The sequence below is a fragment of the Odocoileus virginianus genome, unplaced genomic scaffold (genome assembly GCF_023699985.2).
Source record: "Odocoileus virginianus isolate 20LAN1187 ecotype Illinois unplaced genomic scaffold, Ovbor_1.2 Unplaced_Scaffold_4, whole genome shotgun sequence".
In the NCBI taxonomy this organism is placed as follows: Eukaryota; Metazoa; Chordata; class Mammalia; order Artiodactyla; family Cervidae; genus Odocoileus; species Odocoileus virginianus.
The window spans coordinates 1,847,055-1,874,296 of NW_027224266.1; the positions used below are offsets into that span (position 1 = coordinate 1,847,055).

The window sequence follows — 27,242 nt, forward strand, 5'->3', positions numbered from 1 at the left end:
ATGAGAGCTTTTAATTGTGGAACGTTACTAGAACTTTATTATTTTTAAAATAAATCTAAGAGCCATAAAATATTTTGAAGCACATGTAAACCTGTAGTTCATATTGTAGTCTTAAAAATCTATATGAAGATTGAAATGAAGGATAAATAAATGAATCTTATTCCAGAAGAAATGCCCCTAATTTAGGTATTCATTAGCTTGCACCAGGTTGAACTCGTTAAAGTTTACCTCAGGGCTGGAATGTACTGCATGTATTGAAGAGAAAATACCATAGTGAAGCATGTGGGTCATGTTTCCTTGCAGAGAGGACCAGTTTCTCCAGATTAGCTGTATTCTGTTTCCTATGGTAGTCTTTTAAGTCATTTTTTAGTTTCTTTTTCTTGTTGTATCCTTACAAGATAATCAAGAACTGCATGCCCCTCCTGCTCAAGCAGAAATAGTTTTTTCTCCTCCTTTTTGGGATTTTAGGTTTGAGATTGCTATGAAAAGTAATGAAATCAGCTTTTGACATGACTCAGTTTCAGATAGGAATACAAGGTTTTATTTTGAACTCTACCATTTTTTGGTTTAATATTATTTAATATTAATATTAACTGTTAATGTTTTAAATATTATTTAATATTTAATAGCACTGAACATCAGGATCAAAGTACTTTTTTCATAACTAGAAGTATCCAAAACTTTAACAGGGACTTAAAGTTGCCTTTATCATTATTCCATGAATCACCCTCTTCCTAAATGACATTAATCTGTGATGCTATAGCCAAAGAATATATTTCCTGGGAGGCTGCTGACAATAAAAGATGTAACTGTAGTTTTTCCTGCATTGTTACATATCTTAGCATAATTCCTGTTTTCTTTCTTGAAATGAAAAATTCATATTCACCATAGGTTCCTTCAAGATTTTTTCCATTTCTGGAAGAATACCTTGAATTCCAGTCGGCTGTTAAAAGTTATGAGTAGTGAATTATTGCCTTTGAGAAAGGAACAGTTTTGACGCATGTCTGCCAGTATTTCTGTAGCTTTCACCAGGGTTGTTTGTAATGCTTATCACAGTTAGTTTTATTTTGTATATTTATAGCATTTGCAAAAGAGTTCAGGAAATAGCTTAGTTTGTGGCTGCTCAAGATGATCCTTGGTAAGCACTTGGTTCCTTTCACAGGTTGATTTACAGCTGTCTTGAGTATGGGTCTGTGCTGCAGTCAGTGGTAGCATATTTATATATATGCAAATCTTGCATCCCTCAGGGTCTTTTTTATTGAAATTAACCAATGGAGAGGTTTGGGATTGAATTGAAATAAAAGCTTGCTAAAAGGATTGTTTGCACAGCTGCTTTTAGGCAGTGACCAAAGTCTCTTAGGAGAGTGAGTGAATACACTCTTGTTGGAGCAAACTCAGAAGTTTTTGAGTCGTGCTTTGCATAATATAAAGTCATTAATATGTTGGATATTTGCCCTTGCTCTAACCTCCCCCAGCCCTCACATTCCCCCCACCCCGCCCTGCCTTTTCCCTAGTCTCCTTTCCTTAGAAGAGCTGATTGTTTATTCTTTGTGTCCTGTGGAGGTAATTTTTTTAAAAAAATTATGGTCTCGTGTGACATCAGTGTATAGTGATCTAAAGTTAAATTTCATGTTAGACAGTTTTTAAATTGTGAGAACTGAATGAAATGATGTCCATGCATCTTTATCTTATAACCTGCTGTCTATGAAACTGGGGTTTTGAGTAGTAATTTAATCAAAGGAATCAGAGACCATTAAGCTCCATTAACTATTGGGTCGCCAACAATATGGATCTAGGATTAAATTATGACTTGGAACTTTGCAAATGTCATCTAAAAGTTAATTCTTAAATTCCTGGCAAGCACTTGCCATCTGCTAAGAAACAGATGTGGTGGAGGTTAATTTGTGACTAGAGAAGCAATGTTGTCTCTGCAGTAAGGAGTGAGGGTAAGATTTTAAAAAAGCAGGTCTATCAAATTATTTCCTTTACTCAATATTTAGCCAAGTCCCTGATGTGCTCCCTCCATCTCCCTCCTCCCCTCTCTCCCAGCTCCCTTCTCTCCCTTCCTGTCTCCTGCCTCCCCTCTTTTCTCTCTTTCATATGCATCTCTGTAGAACTTTATCCTCCTTCCTTTCTAATTTATTAGTATTTCAGATTCTAGTCCCCAGTTAGGAATTTGGCATCTGGAAGGAACAAAGTGCTCACTAACACTGTTTTTTTTCAAGTTTGATAAAAGAAGGAACCACACTTCCCTAACCAATTGTGATTGCAGTAGAATGTTATCACAGTGAGAGAGAATTTTGATTTTATTAAGCAGAGAGGAATTATGAGAAATATTAGAAGATCCTCATGTTCTTGGAACTCTTTGAGAAATGCTTAATGATAATGAAACCAAGCAGGACCCTGTGGGGCCCTCTCCAGTACAAATCCTTTGTGTCCTCCCTTTCTTATTTGTAGGAAATGAGCTTCATTCAGCCCCCTAGACTTTCCTGAGTTCCAAATGGTAGTTTCAAAGGGTTGCTAATCAGTGAAGTGAGGGAATGCAGAGACAAAGGGGGAGCCCTCAAGAAATTATAGCACAGCAATGAAGGATGGTCCTGGTTCCTTCTCAAGGGATATACACAGCCATATATCTCTTGAGTTCTATGGAAGCTAAAGCCCCCACCTGGATGGAGAGTGGAAACCAGACTGAGCACATGACTATTTCTGGACCACCACCCTTTATGTTACCACCAACCAATCAGAAGAAAGTCACACACCCTGCAGCCCTCACCCCAAATTTTGCCTATAAAAACTTGTCCCTGAGGTGTTGAGGGACAGGGAAGCCTGGCATGCTGCAGTCCCTGGGGTCACAAAGAGTGGGACATGACTTGGCAACTGAACAACAGTTGTACCTGGTTAATACTAATTGCAAATAAGATTGATCCAAATAATAATTCCCCCTGAAAACCATCTGGAAGTTCCAGTTTTTTAACACCTATTCTCCTTACTTAGCCCTACAATAAACCTTTCTCTGCTCCAAACCCCAAAACACAAACTTGGATTGGGTACAAGTAGGGAATAAAAATTTGTATTGTTTGTGGTTTTTTAATTTAAAAAAATCTTGCACTGCATTCTTTTATAATTGATGATAATATTGTGAAGGATGAGAATAATTTAGGCTGGTGAGTTTCTCCATGGACTTCATATTTTGGAAAATTAGGGCGTTTTCTAAATACCAATCTTAAAAGATGCAGTTAGGGATTTATTTGAATAAACATAATTATGATTAGTTTTGAATACCTTTTTTTCTTTCCACTTGGTTAAAATAATTTGTCTAGGTTACAGTATGAGAATTTGTTACTGTGTCGTTTATAAATTTATGGCGAATATTTGTTGATCCATAGGTATAATAATAAATATATTTCCTAATTAGGACTGGTAAGCCTATAAATGCTTCCCTGGTGGCTCAGATGGCAAAGAATCTGCCTGCAAGGCAGGAGGCCTTGGGTTGGGAAGATCCCCTGGAGAAGGGAATGGCTGCTCACTCCAGTATTCTTGCTTGGAGAATTCCATGGACAAAGGAGCCTGGTGGGCTACAGTCCATGACGGTCCAAAAAGGCACAACTGAGAGACTAAGCACAGCACAGCACAGCAGCCCACTTGTGTCTGTTTGTGTGTATTGCCAGTCATCCTTATTGTCCTATTTGGCAATGACCTCATCACTTATTGAAAAAGTCTTCTCTTTTTGCATCTGACAAGCTTGGCTGCAGTAATGGCTATTGTTATTTGGGACCTTGTTAAAAATACACAATCTCGGCCCCCACCCTACAGCAGCTGAATCAGAATCTTGAGTTTAATCAGCTCCCTAGATCTTTTGCATGCATTTGAAATTTGAGAAGCAATGAAAAACTGACACTGTTTTGCATTATAATTATTAGAATTATTTTGAGAAGGTCTTATGAATTTTAGGGAAAAAAATCAGCCCCTCCAAATAGCCTGTTCTCCTAGGCAAAGTTAAATTTACATATAGGCAAATAAAAATATTGAGCTTTTCATAAAAATTGTATGATATTATGTATTGATTCTGCTACATAAAGGAACATAAATATAAAATTCAATATCAGAATTTGTTTTTAATGGACAACCCAGATGACTAGATTCTTTTATTTTTGAAAATAAATCGTTATGAATACATTTTAGCTTTATGTTAAAGGTCAAAATTCATAGCTTTTTAAATTTCAGTATTCAGTAAAACTAAGTGATACAAACATTAGATGGAAGGCAAATGTTGACTGAAAATTTGTTGTTGTTGTTCAGTCACTAAGTTGTGTCTGACTGTTTGTGACTTCCCTGTCCTTCACTATCTTCCAGAGTTTGTTCAGATTCATGTCTCTTGAGTCAGTGATGCTGTCTAACCGTTTCATCCTCTGCCAGCCTCTTCTCCTTTTGCTTTCAGTGTTTCCCAGCATTAGGACCTTTTCCAATGAGTTGACTCTTTGCATTAGGTGGCCAAAGTATTGGAGCTTCAACTTCAGCATCAATCCTTCCAATGAATAATCAGGGTTGATTTCCTTTAGGATTGACTGGTTTGATCTCCTTGTAGTTCAAGGGACTCTCAAGAGTCTTCTCTAGTACCACAATTCTAAGGCACTCAGACTTCTTTAGGGTCCAACTCCCATATCAATACATGACTACTGGAAAAGCCATAGTTTTGATTATATGCACTTTTATTGACAAAGTGATGTCTCTACTTTTTATACACTGTGTAGGTTTGTCATAGCTTTCCTTCCAAGGAGCAAGTGTCTTTTAATTTCATGGCTGCAGTCACCATCTGCAGTGATTTTGGAGCCCAAGAAAATAAAATCTATCACTGCTTCCACTTTTTCCCATCTATTTGCCATGAAGTGATGGGACTGGATGCCATGATCTTAGTTTTTTGAATGTTGAGTTTCAAGCCAGCTTTTTCACTCTTCTCTTTCACCCTCATCAAGAGGCTTTTTAGTTCCTCTTCAATTTCTGCCATTAGAGTGGACATCATCTGTATATCTGAGGTTGTTGATATTTTGCCTAACAATCTTAATCCCCACTTATGATTCATCCAGCCCAACATTTTGCATGATGTAATTTGCATATAAGGTAAATAAACAGGGTAACAGTGTATGACCTTATCATACTCCTTTCCCAATTTAGAACCTGTCAGTTATTCCATGTAAGGTTGTAATTTGCTTCTTGGCTTGCATACAGGTTTCTCAGTCAACAGGCAAGGTAGGACGGTATTCCCATCCCTTTAAGAATTTTCCACAGTTTGTTGTGATCCACATAGTCAAAGGCTTTAGCATAGTCAATGAAGCAGATGTTTTCTGGAATTCCCTTGCTTTTTCTATGATCCAGCATATTTCAGCTATTTGATATCTGGTTCCTCTACCTTTGCAAACCCAGCTTGTACATCTGGAAGTTCTCGGTTCATGTACTGCTGAAGCCTAGCTTGAAGGATTTTGAGCATAACCTTACTAGCATGTGAAATGAGTGCAATTGTCCAGTAGTTTGAACATTCTTTGGCACTGCCCTTCTTTGGGATTGGAATGAAAACTGACCTTTTCCAGTCCTGTGGCCACTGCTGAGTTTTCCAAATTTGCTGGCATATTGAGTGCAGCATTTTAACAGCATCATCTTTTAGGATTTGAAATAGCTCAGCTGGAATTTCATCACCTCCACTTGAGCTTTGTTTGTAGTAATGTTTCCTAAGGCCCACCTGTATTCACACTCCGGGATGTCTGCATCTAGGGGATGACCACACCATCATGGTTATCCAGGTCATTAAGACCTTTTTTATACAGTTCTGTGTATTCTTGCCACTCTTCTTAATCTCTTCTGCTTCTCTAGGTCTTTACTATTTCTCTCCTTTATCATGTCCATCCTTGCATGAAATGTTCCTTTGATACCTCCAATTTTCTTGAAGAGATCTCTAGTCTTTCCCATTCTATTGTTTTCCTCTATTTTTTGCATTGTTCATTTAAGAAGGCCTTCTTATCTCTCCTTGCTGTTCTCTGGAACTCTGCATTTGGTTGGGTGTATCTTTCCCTTTCTCCTTTGCTTTTTGCTTATCTTCTTTCCTTAACTATTTGTAAAGCCTCCAGACAACCACTTTGCCTTCTTGCAGTTTCTGTTTCTTTGGGATGGTTTTTGTCACTGCCTCCTGTACAGTGTTACAAGTTTCTGTCCATAGTTCTTCAGGCACTCTTTCTACCAGGTCTAACCCCTTGAGTCCATGTGTCACTGTATAATGGTAAGGGGTATGATTTAGACCATATGTGAATGGTCTAGTGATTTTCCTTACTTTCCTTAATTAAAGTACAGGCTAGTAGCCAGCCAGCCAGGGCAATGTACAGGCTAGGAGTCAGCCAATCAGGTCAATGTACAGGTTTGGAGTCAGCCAATCAGAGCACAGTACAGACTAGAATTCGGCCAACCATGGCAATGTACAGGCTGTGAATCAGCCAATCAGAGCAAAGTACAGACTAGATGGCAGTGAATCAGGGCAAAGTACAGGCTTGGAATCAGCCATTCAGGGCAGAATACAGCCTGTCTTTGTTCTTAAGTTGCTAAGTGGTGTCCTACTCTTCCCAACCCCATGGACTGCATCAGGCCAGGCTTCCCTGTCCTTTATTATCTCCCAGAGTTTGCTCAAATTCATGTCCATTGAATCTGTGATGCTATCTAAGTATCTCATTTCCTGTTGCTCACTTTTCCTCTTGCCTTCTATCTTTCCTAGCATCAGGGCCTTTTCCAGTGAGTTGACTCTTCACATCAGGTGGAGCTTCAGTTGATTTCCTTTAGGATTGACTGGTTTGATCTCCTTGCTGTCCAAGGGACTCTCAAGAGTCTTCTCCAGCACCACAATTCAAAAGCATCAGTTCTTCGGCACTCAGCCTTCTTTATGGTCCAACTCTCACATCTGTACATGACTACTGGAAAAATCATAGCTTTGACTAGACAGACCTTTGTCGGCAAAGTGATGTCTGCTTTTTAATATGCTGTCTAGGTTTGTCATAGCTTTCCTTCCAAGGAGCAAGTGTCTTTTAATTTCATGACTGCAGTCACCATCCGCAGTGATTTTGGAGCCCAAGAAAATAAAATCTGTCACTGCTTCCACTTTTTCCCTGTCTGTTTGTCATGAAGTGATGGGACCAGATGCCATGATCTTAGTTTTTTTTGTTGAGTTTTAAGTCAGCTTTTTCACTCTCCTCTTTCATCCTTATCAAGAGACTCTTTAGTTCCTCTTTGCTTTCTGCCATTAGAGTGGTATCATCTGCATATATGAGGTTGTTGATATTTCTTCTGGCAATCTTGATTCCAGCTTGTGACTCATCCAACCCAGCATTTTGTATGATGTACTCTGCATATAAGTTAAATAAACAGAGTGACAGTATACAGCCTTGTTGTACTCCTTTCCCAATTTTGAACCAGTCATTTGTTTCACGTAAGATTGTAACTTGTTTCTTGATGTGCATACAGTTTTCTTTGGAGACAGGTAAGGTAGTGGGGTATTCACATCTCTAAGAATTTTCCACCATTTGTTGTGATCTACACAGTCTAAGGCTTTAGCATAGTCCCTCCTCCAGTGGACCACATTTTGTTGGAACTCTCTACTATGAACCATCTGTTTTGGGTGGCCTTGCATGGCTTGGCTTATATCTTCATTGATTTACACAAGCCCCTTCTCCAGGACAAGGCTGTGATCCATGAAGGGGACTGAAAATTAAATTGAGTCTAATATTTTATAACCTGTTTTAGGAGTCATACCATATATAAAATAGATAGCCAATGGGAATCTGCCCTATGAATCAGAGCACTCAAACGGTCTCTGTATCAACCTAGAGGGGTGCGATAGGGAGGGAAATGGAAGGGAAGTTCAAAGAGGGAGGGCGTATATGTATACCTATGGCTGATTCATGTTGATGTTTGACAGAAACCAACAAAATTCTGTAAAACAATTATCCTGCAAGTAAAAAAAATAAGTAAATTTAACAAAATGTTTTAAAACACCAAAGATTTCTTTTTGGCTTGAACCTGTCAAATTCTTGACTAGTTATTGTCTGTTGTAGACATTTATCGTGGCAAAAAGTGTGTCAATTGTGTGTGTGTGTGTGTGTGTGTGTGTGTGTGTGTGTGTACTAGAGGAGGAGGGTGCACACAGTGAATTTGGAATGCTGTTTAAGATTTGTAATTAGGGAAGCATCATACGAGATGTATTGAGATTAGGTTTCTCCATTTATTACTTTAATTCTAGAGTTTTCTTTTGGGGAAGTTATTTCACTCAGAATTAATGATTTGCATAAGTTTGGATTAAAATGATCAGCTGAAACTTCTGAAGACAGTTTTTTACTTTCTATTCCCATACTGTTTGGTTTTTTTTTCGAATCAATTTTAAAAGATGTTTCTACTTCTGTCGCATTTTTTCGATTGATTTTTGATTTATTGTTCAGGTATAATTAACATGGGATAGGTTGTACTTCTAGGTTTTTTTCCCCTTACTTTTTGTTACCAGGAGGTGACTAGATGGTGATGCGAGGGGAAGGTGTGGTGTAGGTAGCGTGGAGGAAGAAAAGGCATGTTTGGGAAAGCTGTATTCAACTCCCATGACTGGAATAACTTGAGAAGTGAAGGTACTGAGCAGGAAGATGAATTCCTGCCAAAGATGATCTTTTCTTGGCAAAAGGTAAACTGGTCACAAGTCACTGTGCTACACATTGATGCCAGCGGGAGCTTTTGTAAGCACAAATCTGAATGCAGCCTTCAGTAATGCTGGCCTTCTTTTGGTGCTTCATACTCTCCATCCTCTGTCCCACCTTTGGCTCTTTGCTGTTTCCAGAATCTAATGCTCTTCCCTCCCTCTTTGCGTAACTGGCTCACACTCCTCTTGTCATACTTCTCACAGGAAACCTACCCTTGAACTGTCGAATTTGTCGAAATCCCCCTATTACAGGCTTTTGAAGCACCATTCAAAGATACCTTTCCTTCGATTTACGTGTCAGAGTTGCTTGTGTGATTCTTTATGTAATGGTCTTTCCCATTAAACTGTTAGCTCCATGAAGGAAGGGACCATGTCTATTTCTGCTTACCTTTTATTCATATTCCCTAGAATAATACCTAGATAATAACTAGGCATTTGATAAATACTTGTTGAATGAATAAATGAAAGTTGATATCAGCAAATGGAAAAGCACTTGGGAGGGATCCTGATATTGGGCCTGAAAAGGAGATATTCCTAGCTCAGCAAGCTAGTTGGTCAGAGGAAAATCATATACAGGTCTGTGCTAAGGACTAGTTATTGATTTAGGAATCTGATTTAAATCTGAAGAAAATCAAGAATATTAAGGGAAGCCTGGGGCTGAGATAAAGCAAGATTAGATGACTCTCCAGAAGTAAAGTTGGATCAACAAGTTTTGCCCTTTACAGTGGCATGACCCAGGTTGTCCTCACATCAACATTGGGCAAACACCACCTACCCCCGCCTTCCTCCCTAGAGAAGATCTCTCCCAGCACTCAAAGATGACTGATTAATCCTTTCTGCTACTATTCCTTCAACATTTATGTGGATGGTGTTTGGATACAAAGTTGCTTTCCTCCCTTGGTATGGCTAATGTACAAGTTTTTATAAAATTCAGAATCCACATATTGCTGAAACTTTTGGCATGTCTTCACATTCAACAATATTGCTTAGACATTAAATGAAAATATTTAAAAAAAGATAGCTGTATTAAATCCTATTGTGATTAGGCTAATTATTTTTTCATGATGTATTAGCTTGGTTGAGATATATTGATGAGTTTCATGTAAGAGTCCCTGAATTTAGTAAATCATTGCTTTTTATGGTTTCTTTGTAGTCAACAAAAGAAGAGTTGTGTTTCTATTAGAGAAACCTAATTACACAGGAACATAGCATTTGTAATCAAATATAAAATAGTAAATTACAGGCGTGGCTTTTGTAAACACATATACTTCCCCAAATGCTTAAGTCTATTTAAAATTTGAAAGTAGTAAATTTAGGCTAAGGTTAATACTTTGGCCACCTGATGTGAAGAGCTGACTCATTTGAAAATCCTGATGCTGGGAAAGGTTGAAGGCAGGAGGAGAAGGGGACAACAGAGGATGAGATGGTTGGATGGCATCACCGACTCAATGGACATGAGTTTGAGTAAACTCTGGGAGTTGGTGATGGACAGGGAGGCCTGGCATGCTGCAGTCCATGGGGTCGCAAAGAGTCAGACACGACTGAGTGACTGAAATGAACTGAACTGAACTGAATTTTTTAGTTAGTTTGTACGTTTTAATATATACATAATGTAAAATTTACCATTTTTAATCATTAAAATTTTTTAAATTATAAAACACACATGACATCAAATTTGCTAGACATATTAAAATGTACATTTCAGTGATGTTATGTCCATTCACATTGTTAAGCTGCCATCACTAATATCTATCCATAAAACAATTCATCTTGTAAAACTGAAACTCTGTACCTGTTAAACAATAACTCCCTCTCTCAGCCCGTGGCAACCAGCATTCTACTTTATGTCTATGAATTCTAGGTATTCTAGGTACCTCATATAATTTCAGTCATATAGTATTTGTCCTTTTGTGAATGGTCTATTTCACTTTGTGCTCAGGAGTCATCTATTTTATAGCATGTGTCAGCATTTCTTTCCTTTTTTTTAAGACTGAAAAATATTCTGTTGTTTGTTCATCTGTTGATGGACACTTGTGGTGTTTCCACCTTTTGGTTGTTGTGAATAATGCTGCTATGAACATGGGTATACAGATTTTCTTAACTTTTTTTATTGGAGTATAGTTGATTAACAATGTTTTGTTAATTTCAGGTATACAGCAAAGTGATTCATTTTTCCAATATCTATTCTTTTTCAAATTATTTTCCCAGTTAGACTGTTAAATAATATTGAGCAGAGTTCCCTGTGATATACATTAAATCTTTATTGGTTATCCATTTAAAATACAGCAGTGTATACAAAAAATTAAACAAATGAACTTATTTGTGAAACAGAAACTGACTCACAGACTTGAAGACAAATTTTTGGTTACCAGGGGAAAGATAGGGGGAGAGCTATTTCAGGAATTTGTGATTGACAGATACCTTTTTGAGACCTTGCTTTCACTTCTTTTGGCTCCAGAAGTGAAATTACTGGATTACGTGGTAGTTCTGTTTTTTCCATTTTTTTGAGTAACTGTTGTACTCTTTTCCATAGTAGTTGCACCATTTTATATTCCTATTAATGGTGTTTATCCACATCCTTGACAACACTTGTTGTTTTGTATCTTGTTTATTTTGTTTTGTTGGATCATTGCTATCTTAATGGATATGAGGTAGTATTTCATTATAATTTTGGCTTGTATTCCCTAGTGACTAGTGATATTGAACATCTTTTAATGTGCTTATTGGACATCTATATACAATCATTCTTTGGAGAAATGTCTGTTTAAGGCTTTTGCCATTTATTAATCAACTTTTTTCGTTGTTGTTGAGTTACAGGTGAGTTCTTTATTCTGGAGTTCTTTATCTATTCTGTCCCTTGCCAGAATTCTCATTTGCAAATATTTTCTCCCATTCCATGAGTGCCTTTTCGCTTTTGTTTATAGTGTGCTTTAATGAACAAAATTACTTAATTTTGATGAAGTCCAATTTATTTGTTTTTTTTTCTTTTATTGCCTGTGACTTGTACTTTTTTAAGTCAAAATCTATAAGTGTGCTTTTCAAAATTAGAAATATGACAGTAGGAGTCTTTTATTTTCAATTGTCATTGAATGAATATGCAATATGTATCCTCAACATTTTAAACACCTGTTGACAAACTATAGATTTTCCAAAGATGATTCAACTCCAACTCACCCATTTATATTTATTATTATAAAAGTGAAACTCTACTAGCTATTTTCTCCTTAGAATTAGAACCTCTGTTGAGAAATTGTAACATCTTTAAAGCCAGTAAATATGAGTATTTTTTGTCTTTGTGATAACCAGTTACTATTTGGCATACAAGACAATAAAATTTTAGGAAAAATGTATTTCAACATTGCTGTAAGAGACTCCAATTAGAACCTATGGTTGTGTTTATTAAAGGGGTTTATTGAAGGCGGTATTCATTACATCACACAAGAATTTCTTCCCATGGGAAATCTTTTTTTGTCTTTAGTATTTGACACTTTTGAACTGTGGTGCTGGAGAAGACTCTTGAGAGTCCCTTGGATTACAAGGAAATCAAACCAGTCAATTCTACAGGAAATCAACCCTGAATATTCATTGGAAGAACTGATGCCAAAGCTGAAACTCCAATACTTTGGCCACCTGATGCAAAGAGCCAACTCATTGGAAATGATTCTGTTGCTGGGAAAGATCAAAGACAAAAGGTGAAAGGGGCAGCAGAGGATGAGATGGTTGAATGGCATCACCGATTCAACGTACATGAATCTGAGCAGACTCTGGGAGATAATGAAAGACAGGAAGCCTTGCATGCTGAAGTCCATGGGGTCACAAAGAGTTGCACACAACCTAGGGACTGAACAACAACAAATCAGGAATAGGTGAACTTCTCTTAGAAATTGGTTTGCTTTCCTAATGAGTATTTTTAACTGTGTACCTGATCCAGTTTTCTTCTTTATTATCTTCTAGGCAATTTACAAGCAGTGTTCTAGCTCCTCCCATACTTTAGCAAGTCTAATATTTTTCATTGTTATGAAGTTTGTGTATTACCATTATTTCTGGATCCCATTTAATGACTAATCACATTTTCTCTGAACCATATTTTTCTCATCTACTTTTTAATTTGTGTTCTCCTGCTGAGTTGTGCGTGCCTGTGTGCATGTAAATGACATACTTAAACCCCTTTTGATATAAAGTAAAATTTAAGTAAAGGGATTTTAAAACAATGTCTTTAAAGTTTCAAATGGAAAACAGAAAAAATATTTTTGGTATAATGTCTTTCTAGTATGTTACAGACGATCACTTTGGGAAGAATTCTGATTTCTTCTAATTTAGCATAGGCTTTAAAGGTAGAGATTTGGTGTCAGATGGACTTGGTTTTAGACTTGACTTTACTGTTTATTAAGCTATGGGATCCAGGGCATGATCTCTAAATGTCCATTGCTTATCTGTAAAATAAAGATAATTATATGTAATCCATAAGAGTGTCCTACAGATTAAATGAGAAAATGTTTGTGAAGTTCTTAAAACAGTGCTTGGCACACAGCACAAAATAAATAAATAAATAAATTGAAGGTATTACTGTTAATCAGAATCATCTTTTCTACTTGGAAATAATGGAAAAGTATTGCCAACTTAACATTTTCTAGAAGAAATTAGGACAAAGTAAATTAGAACAGACCCAGAAGAAAATTGACCTTCCGTTTTCTATTTTATCTGGTTTTCTTGGGAATCTGTGTAAAAAGAAATCATATACTATTTGTTATAGAGAAATTGCTGGTTTGTAGAAGAAGGGTGACTGAAAGATGGCATTGAAGAATACAAGGACAAGGAGTTCTCAAGTCAGCATGTATTGCATTGGTTTCAGTGATATCTAAAAACTTTGCAGTGTTTGTCCTTTTATTCATTTGAACACAGTATCAGATCAAATGCCAAACAGGAACCATATTCTGTTCAGTTTATCAGAGTATACTTACATGGAATTCATGACTTGGTAGTTTTAAATAATTTTTCCATTTATGTATGGAAGAACATGATTTTATAGCCCCTGTCCTGTGTTGTCCTTTGTTCATTTTAATAATTGTATGTTTCTATCTCCATTTATCTCTTTCTGTAAGCATACAGATTATTGTTGAGGTCTGTGTTTTTAACCTTGAAATGATCGGATGTAGTCCAGTCAAAACAGATTGGACTTCAGAATCCTTTGGCACTAGGTTTTAATCCTTGCTTTGTCAGTCAGTTACTGTGTAAACTTGCAAATGGATAAATGGTGACATTATTCATCTTTAGATCCTTTCACCATATAGTCTTGTTGATATAACAGTAGCCCCTTTGTCCCCATGTGATACCTCCTTATCAACTCTCATCAATAGCATACAATCTCCTAAAAGAATATTCTATATGCAAGGCCTCTAATTTCTCACCATTCAACTCCATGCTCTGTCTGGCTTCTGGCTTTACCATTGTGATATTCCAATTGAAGTCATCGATAGTCTTCTTGTTGTCAGATTAAGAATGGGCTTTGAATTGTGGTCAACTGACTGGGTGTTTTCCTTTACCACAGTCCTGTACTGCTAGTCTTGAATTTTTTTTTTTTTTTTTTTTGGTTCATCTTCATGATACTGAGAGGGTAACAGGCAGGAAGGCCAGGGGTCTCCAAAGGGAGGAAATAGGCTGCAAGTGTCAGACATTTTTATCTCTCTTAAGTGGCAGGAGGAAACAAACTAGCGATATTTTTTTCCTTCTCTATACAAATTTAAAAGGAGGTTTCTCTTAAAATACTGTGTTGCCATAATGACACCTGGTTTCACCTGAAGTTAACTATTCTCAAACCTTGAGTTAACCAATGCATTTTTCTTATGGAAATGTTTGTCTTAAGCTATGTTAATGTACTATGCATTTACCCCAGACTCTGTCTTCAAGTCGGTTCTGCCTAATGGCTCAGAACCTACTTGACAAACCAGTATGTTATACTCAGACATTGTTCCCCTAATCTATGTAAACAAAACTATTTGTATGGTAATCTGCCCTTCTACAAGATTCAAGTCAATCGTTTTATGGCCCGGGATGAATCATCTGGTGCCAAGATTATCCCAAAATGCATCTTATGGATGAGGGGCCTGGTGCCATTCTGAGTTTTAAGACATTCCTTTCTTTCATTAACAGACTGCTAGTGACTATATAACATCCAGCTGAAGACTAGCAGGGGGGTACTCTTTCTGCCCCCTTCTGATGCCTGTGTCAGAAGCTTTCTCTATCTCCTTTATACTTTAATAAAACTTTATTACAAAAAATCTCTGAACAGTCAACTCTCGTCTCTGGCCCCAGATTGAATTCTTCTCCTCCAGAGGCCAAGAATCCCGGCATCTTTTCGTGGTTCAGCAACAACCTTTCAATACCACCCGTTTCTCTCTCTCTTTTTTTTTTAATCCCTCCTTTGCTGTACTTCCTCAATTTGGCTCTAGCAAAGTAATGCTCAAAATTCTCCCAAGTTAGGCTTCAACAGTACATGAACTGAGAACTTGCAGATTTCAAGCTGGATTTAGAAAAGGCAGAAGAACCAGAGATCAAATTGCCATCATCTGTTGGATCATAGAAAAAAAAAGATAATTTACAGAAAATCATCTACTTCTGCTTCATTGACTACACTAAAGCCTTTGACTGTGGATCACAACAAACTGTGGAAAATTATTAAAGAGATGGGAATACTAGACCACTTGACCTGAGAAACCTGTGTGCAGGTCAAGAAGCAACAGTTAGAACTGGACATGGAACAACAGACTGGTTTCAAATCGGGAAAGGAGTACAACAAGGCTGTATATTGTCACCCTGCTTATTTAACGTATATGCAGAGTATATCATGAGAAATGCTGGGCTGGATGAAGCACAAGCTGGAATCAAGATTGCTGGGAGAAATATCAATAACCTCAGATATGCAGATGACACCACCCTTGTGGCAGAAAGTGAAAAGGAATTAAAGAGCCTATTGATGAATGTGAAACAGGAAAGTGAAAAAGCTGGCTTAAAACTCAACTAAGATCATGGCATCAGGTCCCATCACATCATGGCATACAGACGTGGAGACAATGGAAACAGTGACAGACTTTATTTTCTTGGGCTCCAAAATCACTGCAGATGGTGACTGCAACCATGAAATTAAAGGACACTTGTTCCTTGGTAGAAAAGCTAAAGCTGTGACCAACCTAGACAGCATATTAAAAACAGAGACATTATTTTACCAACAAAGGTCTATCTAGTCAAAGCACTAGTTTTTCCAGTAGATATGTATGGATGTGAGAGTTGGACAATAAAGAAAACTGAGCGCCAAAGAATTGATGCTTTGGAACTGTGGTGTTGGAGAAGACTCTTGAGAGTCCCTTGGACTGCAAGGAGATCCAACCAGTCCATCCTAAAGGAAATCAGTCCTGAATATTTATTGGAAGGACTGATGCTGAAGCTGAAGCTCCAGTACTTTGGCCACCTGATGTGAAGAACTGACTCATTAGAAAAAGACCCTGATGCTGGGAAAGATTGAAGGCAGAAGGAGAAGGGAACAACAGAGAATGAGATGGTTGGATGGCATAATTGACTCAATGGACATGAGTTTGAGCAAGCTCCCGGAGTTGGTGATGGATAGGGAACCCTGATGTGCTGTAGTCCATGGGGTTGAAAAGAGTCAGACGCAACTGAATTAAAGACAACGTTAAATTTTTAGAGAAAAAACTTGGGTTTGGGGAGAAAAGTAGAAATGGTGGTGGTCCCTATAGTGGAGCTTGGATATCTAAGAAGTCTTCTAGAGACCACAGTCACTGAGTGGTTTTCTACTGTATCACTCTATATATCTTATATTATATCAGCTTCTTAGAATTCTGCTTATAGTCTCTCAGCTCTGCCAATTAGCAGGGTGAAGGAGACTTTTCAAAGGTAGTTAAATGCATGAATGTACACTGCCCCAAAGTTAGTATTAGGTAATTAATAAATAGTTGCTGAAAGGAATGCTGGAAACATTATTCCCTGGTCTTTTATATTAGTCACTATGATAAAATGATATGAGAAGGAAATGTTTTTCAGTTAAAGTTTTAGTACTTTCCAAGTAATAAATTAAATTATATTCCAAAATTAATATTTTCCAAATATTGTATAGCCTGCAGTTCATTTATAGTATTTTTATTTTTTTAATTTGCAGAATAAAATTGATGTTGGTGGCATTACAGTTGTATAAGTTTTAATATGTGTATAGATTTGCATTACCATATCATATTTGGGGCACAAAACAGTTTCATCACCTCCAGAATCTCCCTCTTGCTGCTTTATAGTGATAGCCTCTTCATATACCCAATATCTGACAACTACTGATGTGTTTTCTACTGCAATAGATTCATCATTTTCACTATGTATTATAAATGGAATCTTGCAGTAAGTGCTTTCATATCAGTCATTTTCACTCAGCATAATACTCTGAGCTCCATTCAAGTAATTGTGTATGTCAGTTATTCCTTTTTAATTGCTAAGTAGTATTCCTTGGCATGGATGCTCCACTGTTTGTTATTCTTGTTCACATTATTTCCCATTTGTTAAATCAGATATTGCCTAACTTTTGTTGCAATTTAGAATTATCTAGTGGCATAAAGGGTTTTGAAGAAAATTTTTATTTTTTTGGTTGAATAAAATTAAATTTGAATAGAGGATGGATCCCAGATCGATCCCAGAGGGATCAGGTGGAGAGGGAGGTGGGAGGGGGGGACCAGGATGGGGAATACATGTAAATCCATGGCTAATTCATTTCAATGTATGACAAAAACCACTGCAATGTTGTAAAGTAATTAGCCTCCAACTAATAAAAATAAATGGAAAAAAAATTTGAATAGAGGAAAAAGCAAAGAGTAAATACACTTTTACTTCCAAATTAAGAGTGATGGCCAGCTTATCTCTGAATTAAATCAAGAATTTAACATGACTATATCATCTCACAACCATATGAGAATTGTCAAAACAAAATTTAACCACATGGGTTCTAGAGCAAAATCTCATGTGTCTAGATTTATTAGATATTCTAGGTATCTGTAAAGTACCCTATATATTGATGTAGTTTGGTCAGTTTTCCAGTGATTAGAATACAGTATTTAGTTTTTATCCTGGGATAGGTGGTGGTGCCATTCACTGAGAAGGTGATTACAGGAGACTCCTCTGGAGGGGAAAATGAGGAGTTGTGTTGTGGACGTGTTACAGTATATAGATATGTAGGTTTGGCATTCATGAGGGAAATCTGAAATGGATGTTTAAGACCTCAGATGGAAGTTGAAGACATGGATGTGGATGTGGATGAGATTCTTCAGTTAGAATGTAATGAGGGAGAGGTAAGGCAAGTAGGAAGGGGTCTCTGGAGTGCAGAGCAACAATATTTTAGGACAGTTGGAAAAAGCATCCTGAAAGGGAACTGACAACAACTGGGCAAAGAGAACCAAGAAAGAGCGATGTACACATACCAGTAGAGGGTGAAAGAAAGAGTAGATAGTATGGTGAGACTGCAGGGTAGCTCAAGTTACTTTAAGAAAGTTTGAAATTTAGTGAAGACATGTGTGACCTGGTATACTAGACTACTGTACCAGGAACCAGACAGCTTTTAGGAGTATCCTTCTTTCAATGGCTACAGAATTTCTGTCATGGAACTTTGCTTCCCTTTGCACAGTTTTTGTAATCTTGTCTCTGCTTTCTCTTATTCTTATAATATCTGCTCTATCATAATTTCAGCTGACTTGTAGCCCATTATGACCTTTCATTTCCCTCCCTGACACATAATCAAGACCTTTTAGATATTGAGAATTGCCTCACTTTCTTGGTATTTCTTACTTAAAAATCTTATTAGTCCAGTTCAACATTTATATCAAGTCGTTTCATAGGTTATTGAAGCCACTCAATCTGTAGCCTGGCCAATCACTTATGAAGTGCCCTGAGTAATCTTGAAAACCATATCCAATGTGGATTTCTGCTTTTGGATCTGTAAATTGCAAATGATGGTAGATTAAAGAGTGCATTATAGGTGAGGAAATAAAGGTGTAAGGGGTTTGGCTTTGAAGGGACTAACAGACTAGTGGGAAACACAGCATCAAGGAAATCAAGGAAAGAATTTTGTTTTATTTTGTTTTTTAAGGTGACAGGTTTGAACATAGAAGTCAATAAAAAAGAAATGGTTTACTTCAACATTTAATTTTTTAATTATTGAAGTAGTGTTAAGGTGGCAGAGGAAGATTGAATAGCCTTGTTTTGAAACAAGGATACCTCTCCCTCTGCAATGGAGTTAAAGAAGAAAGGAGGGATAGGGTGGGGATAAATTTGGAGGTAGGGGAATGTGCCCATTAACACATTTTGTGAAACAGGCCACAAAGAGAATGCTGGGAAGAGAGATAAAGATTGCCAGTAATTGCTGAGGAAAATGCAAATAGGAACCTAACAGCTAAGGATAGGAGAAAGTGATTATTTCACCCACCTCCACCCCCTGCAGTGAAACCCATATATAGGTTGAGAAAATGTGGATGACTGAACTAGTCCAGAGCTGAAATGGACTCAATTTGTGACTTGGTAGGAGTTAATGCTTGCTTTATTACTTTTAAAATTTTGTTTGGTTCCACTGTTTTGTTTGTTTTTTGTTTTTCATTCTGGTCTTCAATATGTTTCTTCTGCAGGTCTTGATGACTGTTTGCAACAATATATCAAGAATTTTGAGAGGGAGAAGATCAGTGGGGACCAGCTGCTGCGCATCACACATCAGGAACTAGAGGATCTGGGAGTCAGCCGCATCGGCCATCAGGAGCTGATTTTGGAAGCGGTTGACCTTCTGTGTGCACTGGTAAGGGCATCATAGAACTGGTGGGAAGGGAAACTTTTCTTTTTCTCCGTTTTCTTTCCTTTTAAAATTTTTTCCTAAATTTTTTTTTTTGTTTCTTCTTCTCCTTCTCTTTACAAAAATAATTTCAATGCAAGAAGAAAAAAAAAAATCTCCTAATTATCAGCCAACTGGATGTGGTATTTTCCTCCTTCATTGTATATGTGTTATGCCATGCCAAATTACAAATTAAGGAGGCTTATTAACTCAATTTGTGGCATTTTATCTAGCTACTTGAAAAACTAAGAGCTCACCAAGGGAGTTTTCACAGCAGCACTTGGGATGTACAATTGCATACAATCATTTAAAAGTTCATTTCCTTCTAAAAGTTTGATTTAGTATCCCAAATGTTAAGTAATCCAATTTTAGAAAAAAATCATCCTTAAAAAAACCAATTATTTTAGTGTTCTTTGCATATACACCCATGAATATTGAATATTGTATATATGTCTGCTTGTGTACACTATAAGAGCAGTGCCTGGTCAAGGCAAGAGAAATCAATATCAAAATAATCCTGTAAGATTTTGATAGTACCTTAGATATTCTGAGAGGAATATAGATTTTTTCCCCCCTGTGTTAGCTAAGATGACACTAGCATGATTGGGGCTAGAACTACAGTGAGAAAGAACATGAGTCTTGTAATATAATAATATGGGACTGAAATTTGACTCAGTTAATGACATTTGTGGGCAAATCATTTCACCATTGCCTTAGTTCTTTTATTTAAAATAGAGATATTTTATTTAAACAAGAGATATTTTACTAAAAAATAAAAAGAGCTTTCTTGGTGGCTCAGCCAATAAAGAATATTCCTGCAATGTGGGTGACCTGGGTTGTAACCCTGAGTTGGGAAGATCCCCTAGAGAAGGGAATGGCTACCCATTCCAGTGTTCTTGCCTGGAGAATTCCATGGACAAAGGAGCCTGGTGGGCTACAGTCCATGGGGCTGCAAAGAGTTAGACACGACTGAGCAACTAACACTTTATGGGCTTCCTAGGTGGTGTTAGTGATAAAGAACCTGCCTACAATGCAGGAGATGTAAGAGACTCAGGTTTGATCCCTGGGTCGGGAAGATCCCCTGGAGGAGGGCATGGCAAACCACTCCAGTATTCTTGCCTGGAGAATTCCCATGGACAGAGGAGCCTGGCGGGCTACATACAGTCCATGGGATCACAAGAGTCGGACATGACTGAAGCAACTTAGCACAATATCAACTACCTCTTGGTGGTGGTGTGAAAATGAAATAGTGTTTGAATAGTTCCTAATTCACTGCCTGGCACCCAGTAAACATTCAATAAGTTGTCGCTATTATTAAGATGATAATAATAAATGTGTAGATAATTAAATTTGATTCAAGCATCCATATGCTCAGCACTGTATGTGTCAAATGTAAGATCTAGTTCCGGCCATCTTGAAAAGTCTAATAGGGAGAGTGACATACAAATAAGCATAATATAATAAAATTACTAAAATCAAAGCATGAGCTAAGTGTTAGGGGACACAGAAATTTTGACTAAGATAAATGGGTTCATATTGCAAAAGATGTCATCTTTAACAGCTTACTGGAATATGAGCTTGTGTTTAAGAGGTAGAGAAACAGAGGGAAGTAATTTCCAGGTAGATAAAACAGCACATACAGAGGCACACAGAATAAAGAGCATGCCTGGTATGTATGAAAAATGGTAAGCTATTCTCCCACCAAAAATAAGCAGAAAGCAGTGGCATAAAATTAGACTTTAAAAGATAAATCAGACTGTAGAGTACCTTAATATGCTGGTAAGAGATTTGTAGTTCTTAGTCTGGGCACTAGAGAACCATGCAAGAATGATCAAATACTTGCTTTAAAAAGGTAACTGAAGAGGTAGTGAAGAGGGTGGACTGGACTGGACTGAAGATGGGGGAACAATTAGGAAATGTTTAAAATAATCCACTTAGGCTTGAGTATGGCTTGAACCATGGATGTGCAACAGGAATAGAGTATACTGGTAAATAGGAGGAGTGAGTGACATAAAAGAAGCTGAGAAAGATTCCATCCTTTTAGCTGCAGAGATAGAGTAGAAGATTTTACAGTAATGAAGATAGGCAATAGCAGCAAAAATAGATTTAGGTGGGAATATAAATTGAGTTTTATATTTGTTGAATTTGAGGCATCTCTGGTTTATCCAGAAAGAGAAACTCCATCAGACAGTTTATGAATTTGGAGCTGAGAAGTGACTGAAGACAGAGACTTGGGAGTCTCAAGGATATAGGGATTGAATCCAGAGAGAGAGAGAGTGATCATTCAGGGAGGGTTTACAGACTTCAAAACCTTGACACTCCAGCTGGGAAGGAAGGAGGGGCGGCACAGGGAGGCTGCAGAGGAGTGGTCAGAGAAGCGTGAAGACAGCTAGGAAAGAGTGGTCACAAAAGCAGTGGGTCTCTCGGGGCTGGTGCACTGGGATGACCCAGAGGGATGGGATGGGGAGGGAGGTGGGAGGGGGTTCAGGATGGGGACACATGTACATCCATGGCTGATTCATGTCAATGTATGGCAAAACCACTACACTATTGTAAAGTAATTAGCCTCCAACTAATAAAAATAAATGGAAAAAAAAAAAGACCAATGGGAACTCTTATTTGCATTAAGTAATATTAATGATATCATCAAATTTCACAAAAAGCCAGTAGAATAAGCAAAGAAAAAAGAATTGAAAATATTTTTTAAAATATCTAAAACCAGATTCATAGTACCTCCCACTTACACATTTCAGTCTTGACATTAATTGTCCTTTCGTCAGAGACATTCCCTGATCACTTACTCCCTCACCCTGACCGTGTCTAAAATCATCCCCTCACTGTTCGTCTCTTTCTTAATCCTCATCTCATTTTGTAATTACATATTTATATGTATGTTTCTTTTTTTTTTTTTTAGTTTAGTATCTGTTTCTTCTGCTAGACTATAAGCTATATGGGAAAAGTGACATTGCTTATTGAACACCTAATATGTAGCACAAATGCCTGGCAATAGTAAATGCTGAATAAACATTTTTTTGAAAGTGGCCATGAAAGAGACTTGACGTATTTTTCATGTAATAATTTAGAGATCCTCTTGTTTCCTTATTCCTGAGATAAGAAAATTAATTCAGACCAGAACACACACTTGCACTCTCCCTTATCTAAATCAGACCACAGAAATCAAGCTAGTACTCAGGGTAAGGTAAGTCCACAGTGTTTTTGCATATTGGTTTCCATATCTGAGTCAGAATGGTCGTAAAGGTATCATCTAAGTGACTCAGAGACAGGAATCTGACCTAGCAGTCCCCTATCTATAACAGTAAAGTTGAGCATGTTAGAGCTTGAAATCTAGAGTGAATGCGTCATAAGCAGGTCTTCTCATAAATGAACCACTCACATGCTGAGCTCCACTCTGCCACTTTGAATAAGAGAATGAGATTGGTAGTTATGGTACTACCTTCAGATCATCTAAACCTGTAGACTTTGGAGTTTGGCCCATGATAAACTGTGCTGACCTCGACTTAACTTAAAATGATGGTATCAGAAATATAAACCACTGCCATGCAGTTCTGGGTTTCAGCACTCTAGTGTTGCATCATTTTCTTGCGGAAAAAATGAAAACATTAAATTCATTCTTTCTATGTTTCTTCCTCAAAGAGGTCAAATGTTAAACTTCATTTTCACTGCTTGCTAATGGCTATACATCAGCAGCTTTAAAGTGGACATAGCTTACACTTTATGCAGTAGATGTTTTCCAGTAAATATAAAGCAAATATTTGAGCAATGAATCCTGATTTATTTCTCCATGCCATTATAAAATCAGAAGGTGAGAGCCCTCCCCAGCAAGCTGAGTTGATTGCAACAGCAGTTGTGCTGTTTGGAATGGGAAACTATGTTTTGTCTCTTCAAATCTGTGATGTCTCTACTGACTCTTCTACTTTTTCCTACAACTATTGTATTTATTTCTTCTTTTAACAATTATATATTCATGCTGATACAGTGCTCCCACAGGGAATACAAAGATGAAAAAGGCATAGTCTGTGCTCTTAAAATGCCTATAGTCCAGTAAAAAGTACAAGAGTAATTAAAAGATAATATGGATTAAAAACAAAAAATTCTGGGGGAAAGCAGGAGATGATAAACACTACTGAGGGATCCAGGAAATGTAAGAGGGATCCAGGAAATGTAAGTGGGATCTGTATTGGGACTTGTAGGATAAGTAGGTGTTTGCCAGATAAAAAAGTTGGAGAAAAGTTATCTAGGCAGAAAATTATGTGTAAAGACAGAATTGTGAAAGACTTTGGGGTGTTCAGAGAAAAGGAAGAGTTTTGATTTAGCTGCTGAAGAGTGGGAAGTGATGGGAAGAACAGCGCCTTGCACTTTGGATCACATTATAAATCTTCGCTTTGGTTTTTCGGTCCTCACTGTGCATTCTGCCTAGTGCTTAACACATAGAGGATATTAAATGAATGCTATCTTATTGAATGAAGTTCTCTGCCTTTCTCCAGAGAACTGTATAATTTTTTTCTCTTGCCAATACAGTCCCTGACTCTGAAATATAAGGAAGGCACAGAGAAGTTACCAAATTTTATTGTTTCATTTAAGAAATGGAATATTTTTCTGCCTTGTTTTAAAATTAGTCCTGATGGGAAATAAATGTCATGGAAGCTAATGAAATCAAAAGTATATTCAGTAACTTGTTCATTTCTGCAACATAGATTTATTAAGCTCCATCTGTATACTGTTTGTACAATGTTAACTTAGAAAGAAAGAAGCTTTCATGATTCGGAGGTATATTCACTCTTTCGAGCTGTTATGCTATCATTTGGTGTGCTTCAATAGAGAGCACCTTGTATTAACTAAAATAAGAAAGCATACATATAATTTAATGTATAGTCCTCAGTTTATGTTCTGACAATACAACTTTTATTGAGAAGTACAAGTGAATCATACGACAGGAAAAGAACAGTTTTCATTTCATTCTTCATGTGCTTTTCATGTAATAGGTATTTTGCATGAAAAATTTGATGTCACTTTCAAGGATTTGTTTCTTTGCAGCATAATTGCTTGGTTCGTTCATCTCAAAATAATTTATTTTTGAAAATATTTGTTAAAGCAATCCTTTTAGGAGTCACTTGTATTTATAAAGTATTATAAAACCTAAACACGTGTTACATGATGCATTCAGATTAAGAGCTCTGAAGAAAATAGCATTGACATTGTAAAATGCATTGTACTAACATTTTCATTTAAGTGTGTAGTGAGAATTTGCCACTAGTGAGGGTATAGCCAATTTGACTTTCTAAAATGTTGTTTCTTTCTTTCATGTGCTTTTCCATGCATATAGTTGAGAAAACAGTAGAAACTTAGCACCAATTCCTTAAGACTAGACTGGCTATGTTGAATCCTTGTGGAGTCACACCTGATTCCTGGCATGAATGTTGTTGGCCACATAGGTAACATAGGATAAAGAAAATAGCAAAGTACATTTCACGTCCAAGCTTTTGTTTAATTGATTTAGTCCTTTCTATACCAATAGTAATGCCTAGTTGTCCCATGAGTATCCAGTAAAAGCAAGCCTGCAGTGAGTAAACCTGCATTTTTAAAAAGTCAGGACAGTAATTCTCACCTGCATACCTTTGGCCAAAACAAAGAGGTGGTTCATTTACTTGTTGCTTCTTTACATGGTAGACTGGGGAGTGTGATTTACTGGTGACTTAGTGAGTTAGAACAAACCATCCATTTTCATGAAGAAAAAGGCAAAATGGTATCTGTGTTGTCAATAATTGATTTTGAGCTACTTAGAATTGAGTTCTGTGATGATAAAAATTAACTTGCAGGATCAACTAACCCGCCTCTTTTGTTAAAATAGTATCACATAGGCAGTGTTATATACAGATAAGCTGCTAAACTATTTTTATAGTCCTCTAGAATTTCTTAAATGCTTTTGAATTACTGGTTTAACTAGTGATAGTTCAACTAGTTTTATTTGTTAACCAGAATAAGTTTTAAGAATTTCCTTCTCCATCTTCTACTATGCATCTTTTGTCTATTCTCGCTACTGGGTTACTCTGTCGCCCACATTTTTTACCTGATTTCCTTCATATAGGGTATTTCTTTAGTAGGCTTTCTAGTTAGAAGACCTCTGTATCTTACCAGATTTTGTCCAGAAGATTTTTCGATTATCTTAGTTCTTGAGCTGTATTTTTTTTAATGTAATACTATCTAAAAGTTTGAAAGCTTCAAAGTATTTTTACTTTGCCTTCAGATTTTTATTTATGAAAGAATCTGCATTCTTTTAAAATCATTTTTATCATTTCTAATAAAATATTTGAAGTGATTATATGTAAGAAGATAGTTTAAATGGATCTTTTGTGGGCACTAATGGCTATAGAGTTCAAGTTATGTTACTAGATTGATTAGGTTCCTCATTAGTAAACTACTTAAATTTGAGCTTCTCTGAGCAAATGCAAATATTTTCTCATTAAAATGATTAATATACAGAAATGAAAAAAGCAGTCACTGTTGTACTTCAGGGAAAATGCTTTAACACAGAGAAAAACTTCTGAAAATACTTTCAAGTACTTCAAAAGTTTCATTTTGTTTTTTTCCATTTATTTTTATTAGTTGAGAGGCTAATTACTTTACATCATTACAGTGGTTTTTGTCATACGTTGAAATGAATTAGCCATGGATTTACATGTATTCCCCATCCCGGTCCCCCCTCCCACCTCCCTCTCCACCCGATCCCTCTGGGTCTTCCCAGTGCATCAGGCCCGAGCACTTGTCACATGCACCCAACCTGGGCTGGTGATCTGTTTCACCCTAGATAATATACATGTTTCAATGCTGTTCTCTTGAAACATCCCACCCTCGCCTTAAGTTTAGTTGATGTAATTTTTAATCTAGTCATTAGAGTATCTCTTCTAAGAGGATTTTCTTCATAGCATACAAACATGCTAGATAAAATCTCCTAAATGTCTCACAAATAATTCATGCTCAGATGCAATAGAATTTGAATAGAATGTTGTTTTATTTGTGTAAACCAAACCTTTTAACTTGACAAGACTATTGCAGTTCAAATTTAGCAGTGAATCTATAGTATACTGTGTGTATGTTTTTTTTTAATCTATGGCTCTAAAACTGTTCTTTTAGTAAAACTGTAAATTTTCAGCAAAGAACAGTCAGATTTTTATCATTATTAAATCTTTAGTGGTAACATACATAAGTTGGTATTAATGTTTATGAGTCCAAATCCTCTCCTCTACTCCCTTCTTTTTTATTTCTTTCCTTAAATTACCATAGAAAAAAATAAACCTAAATTTCATATAAACTTAGGTACACAATAATTGTTGACTTGATAATAGAGCTAAATCTGCTGTTACATTTGCTTCCCTTTTTCATTTTCCCTATTACTTTCTTCCATTTTGCTTCGTTTGTTTCTCCTACCCTGCTTGAACAGGAACAGATTAGTGGTGCAAAGGAGTGGGTATAGAGGTATTCTGTCATAGGTGGCCTGGTAATTTATAGTCCCATTCTGATTTCTGTCTGCTCTAAGCTCTGAGCTCTTTAAAGCAAATCAAAAAGTCTCCCTCACTTTACTTAACTGTAAAAGGAAAGGCTAAATCAAACTTAGAATTTGTTTGGGCCTCAGAGACTATCTAA

At 36.8% G+C, this 27,242-nt stretch overlaps 1 protein-coding gene across 5 annotated transcripts in view; it reads left to right on the plus strand.

Annotated features, from left to right (window-relative positions):
* CNKSR2 (connector enhancer of kinase suppressor of Ras 2) overlaps positions 1 to 27,242 on the plus strand; it is a 270,849-nt gene that overhangs the window by 37,727 nt on the left and 205,880 nt on the right. For all 5 annotated transcript variants that reach the window (XM_070462393.1, XM_070462394.1, XM_070462395.1 and 2 more), the window contains exon 2: positions 19,384 to 19,547. In XM_070462393.1, coding sequence (XP_070318494.1) covers positions 19,384 to 19,547 — 164 coding nt within the window. The remainder of the gene's footprint in view (positions 1 to 19,383; positions 19,548 to 27,242) is intronic.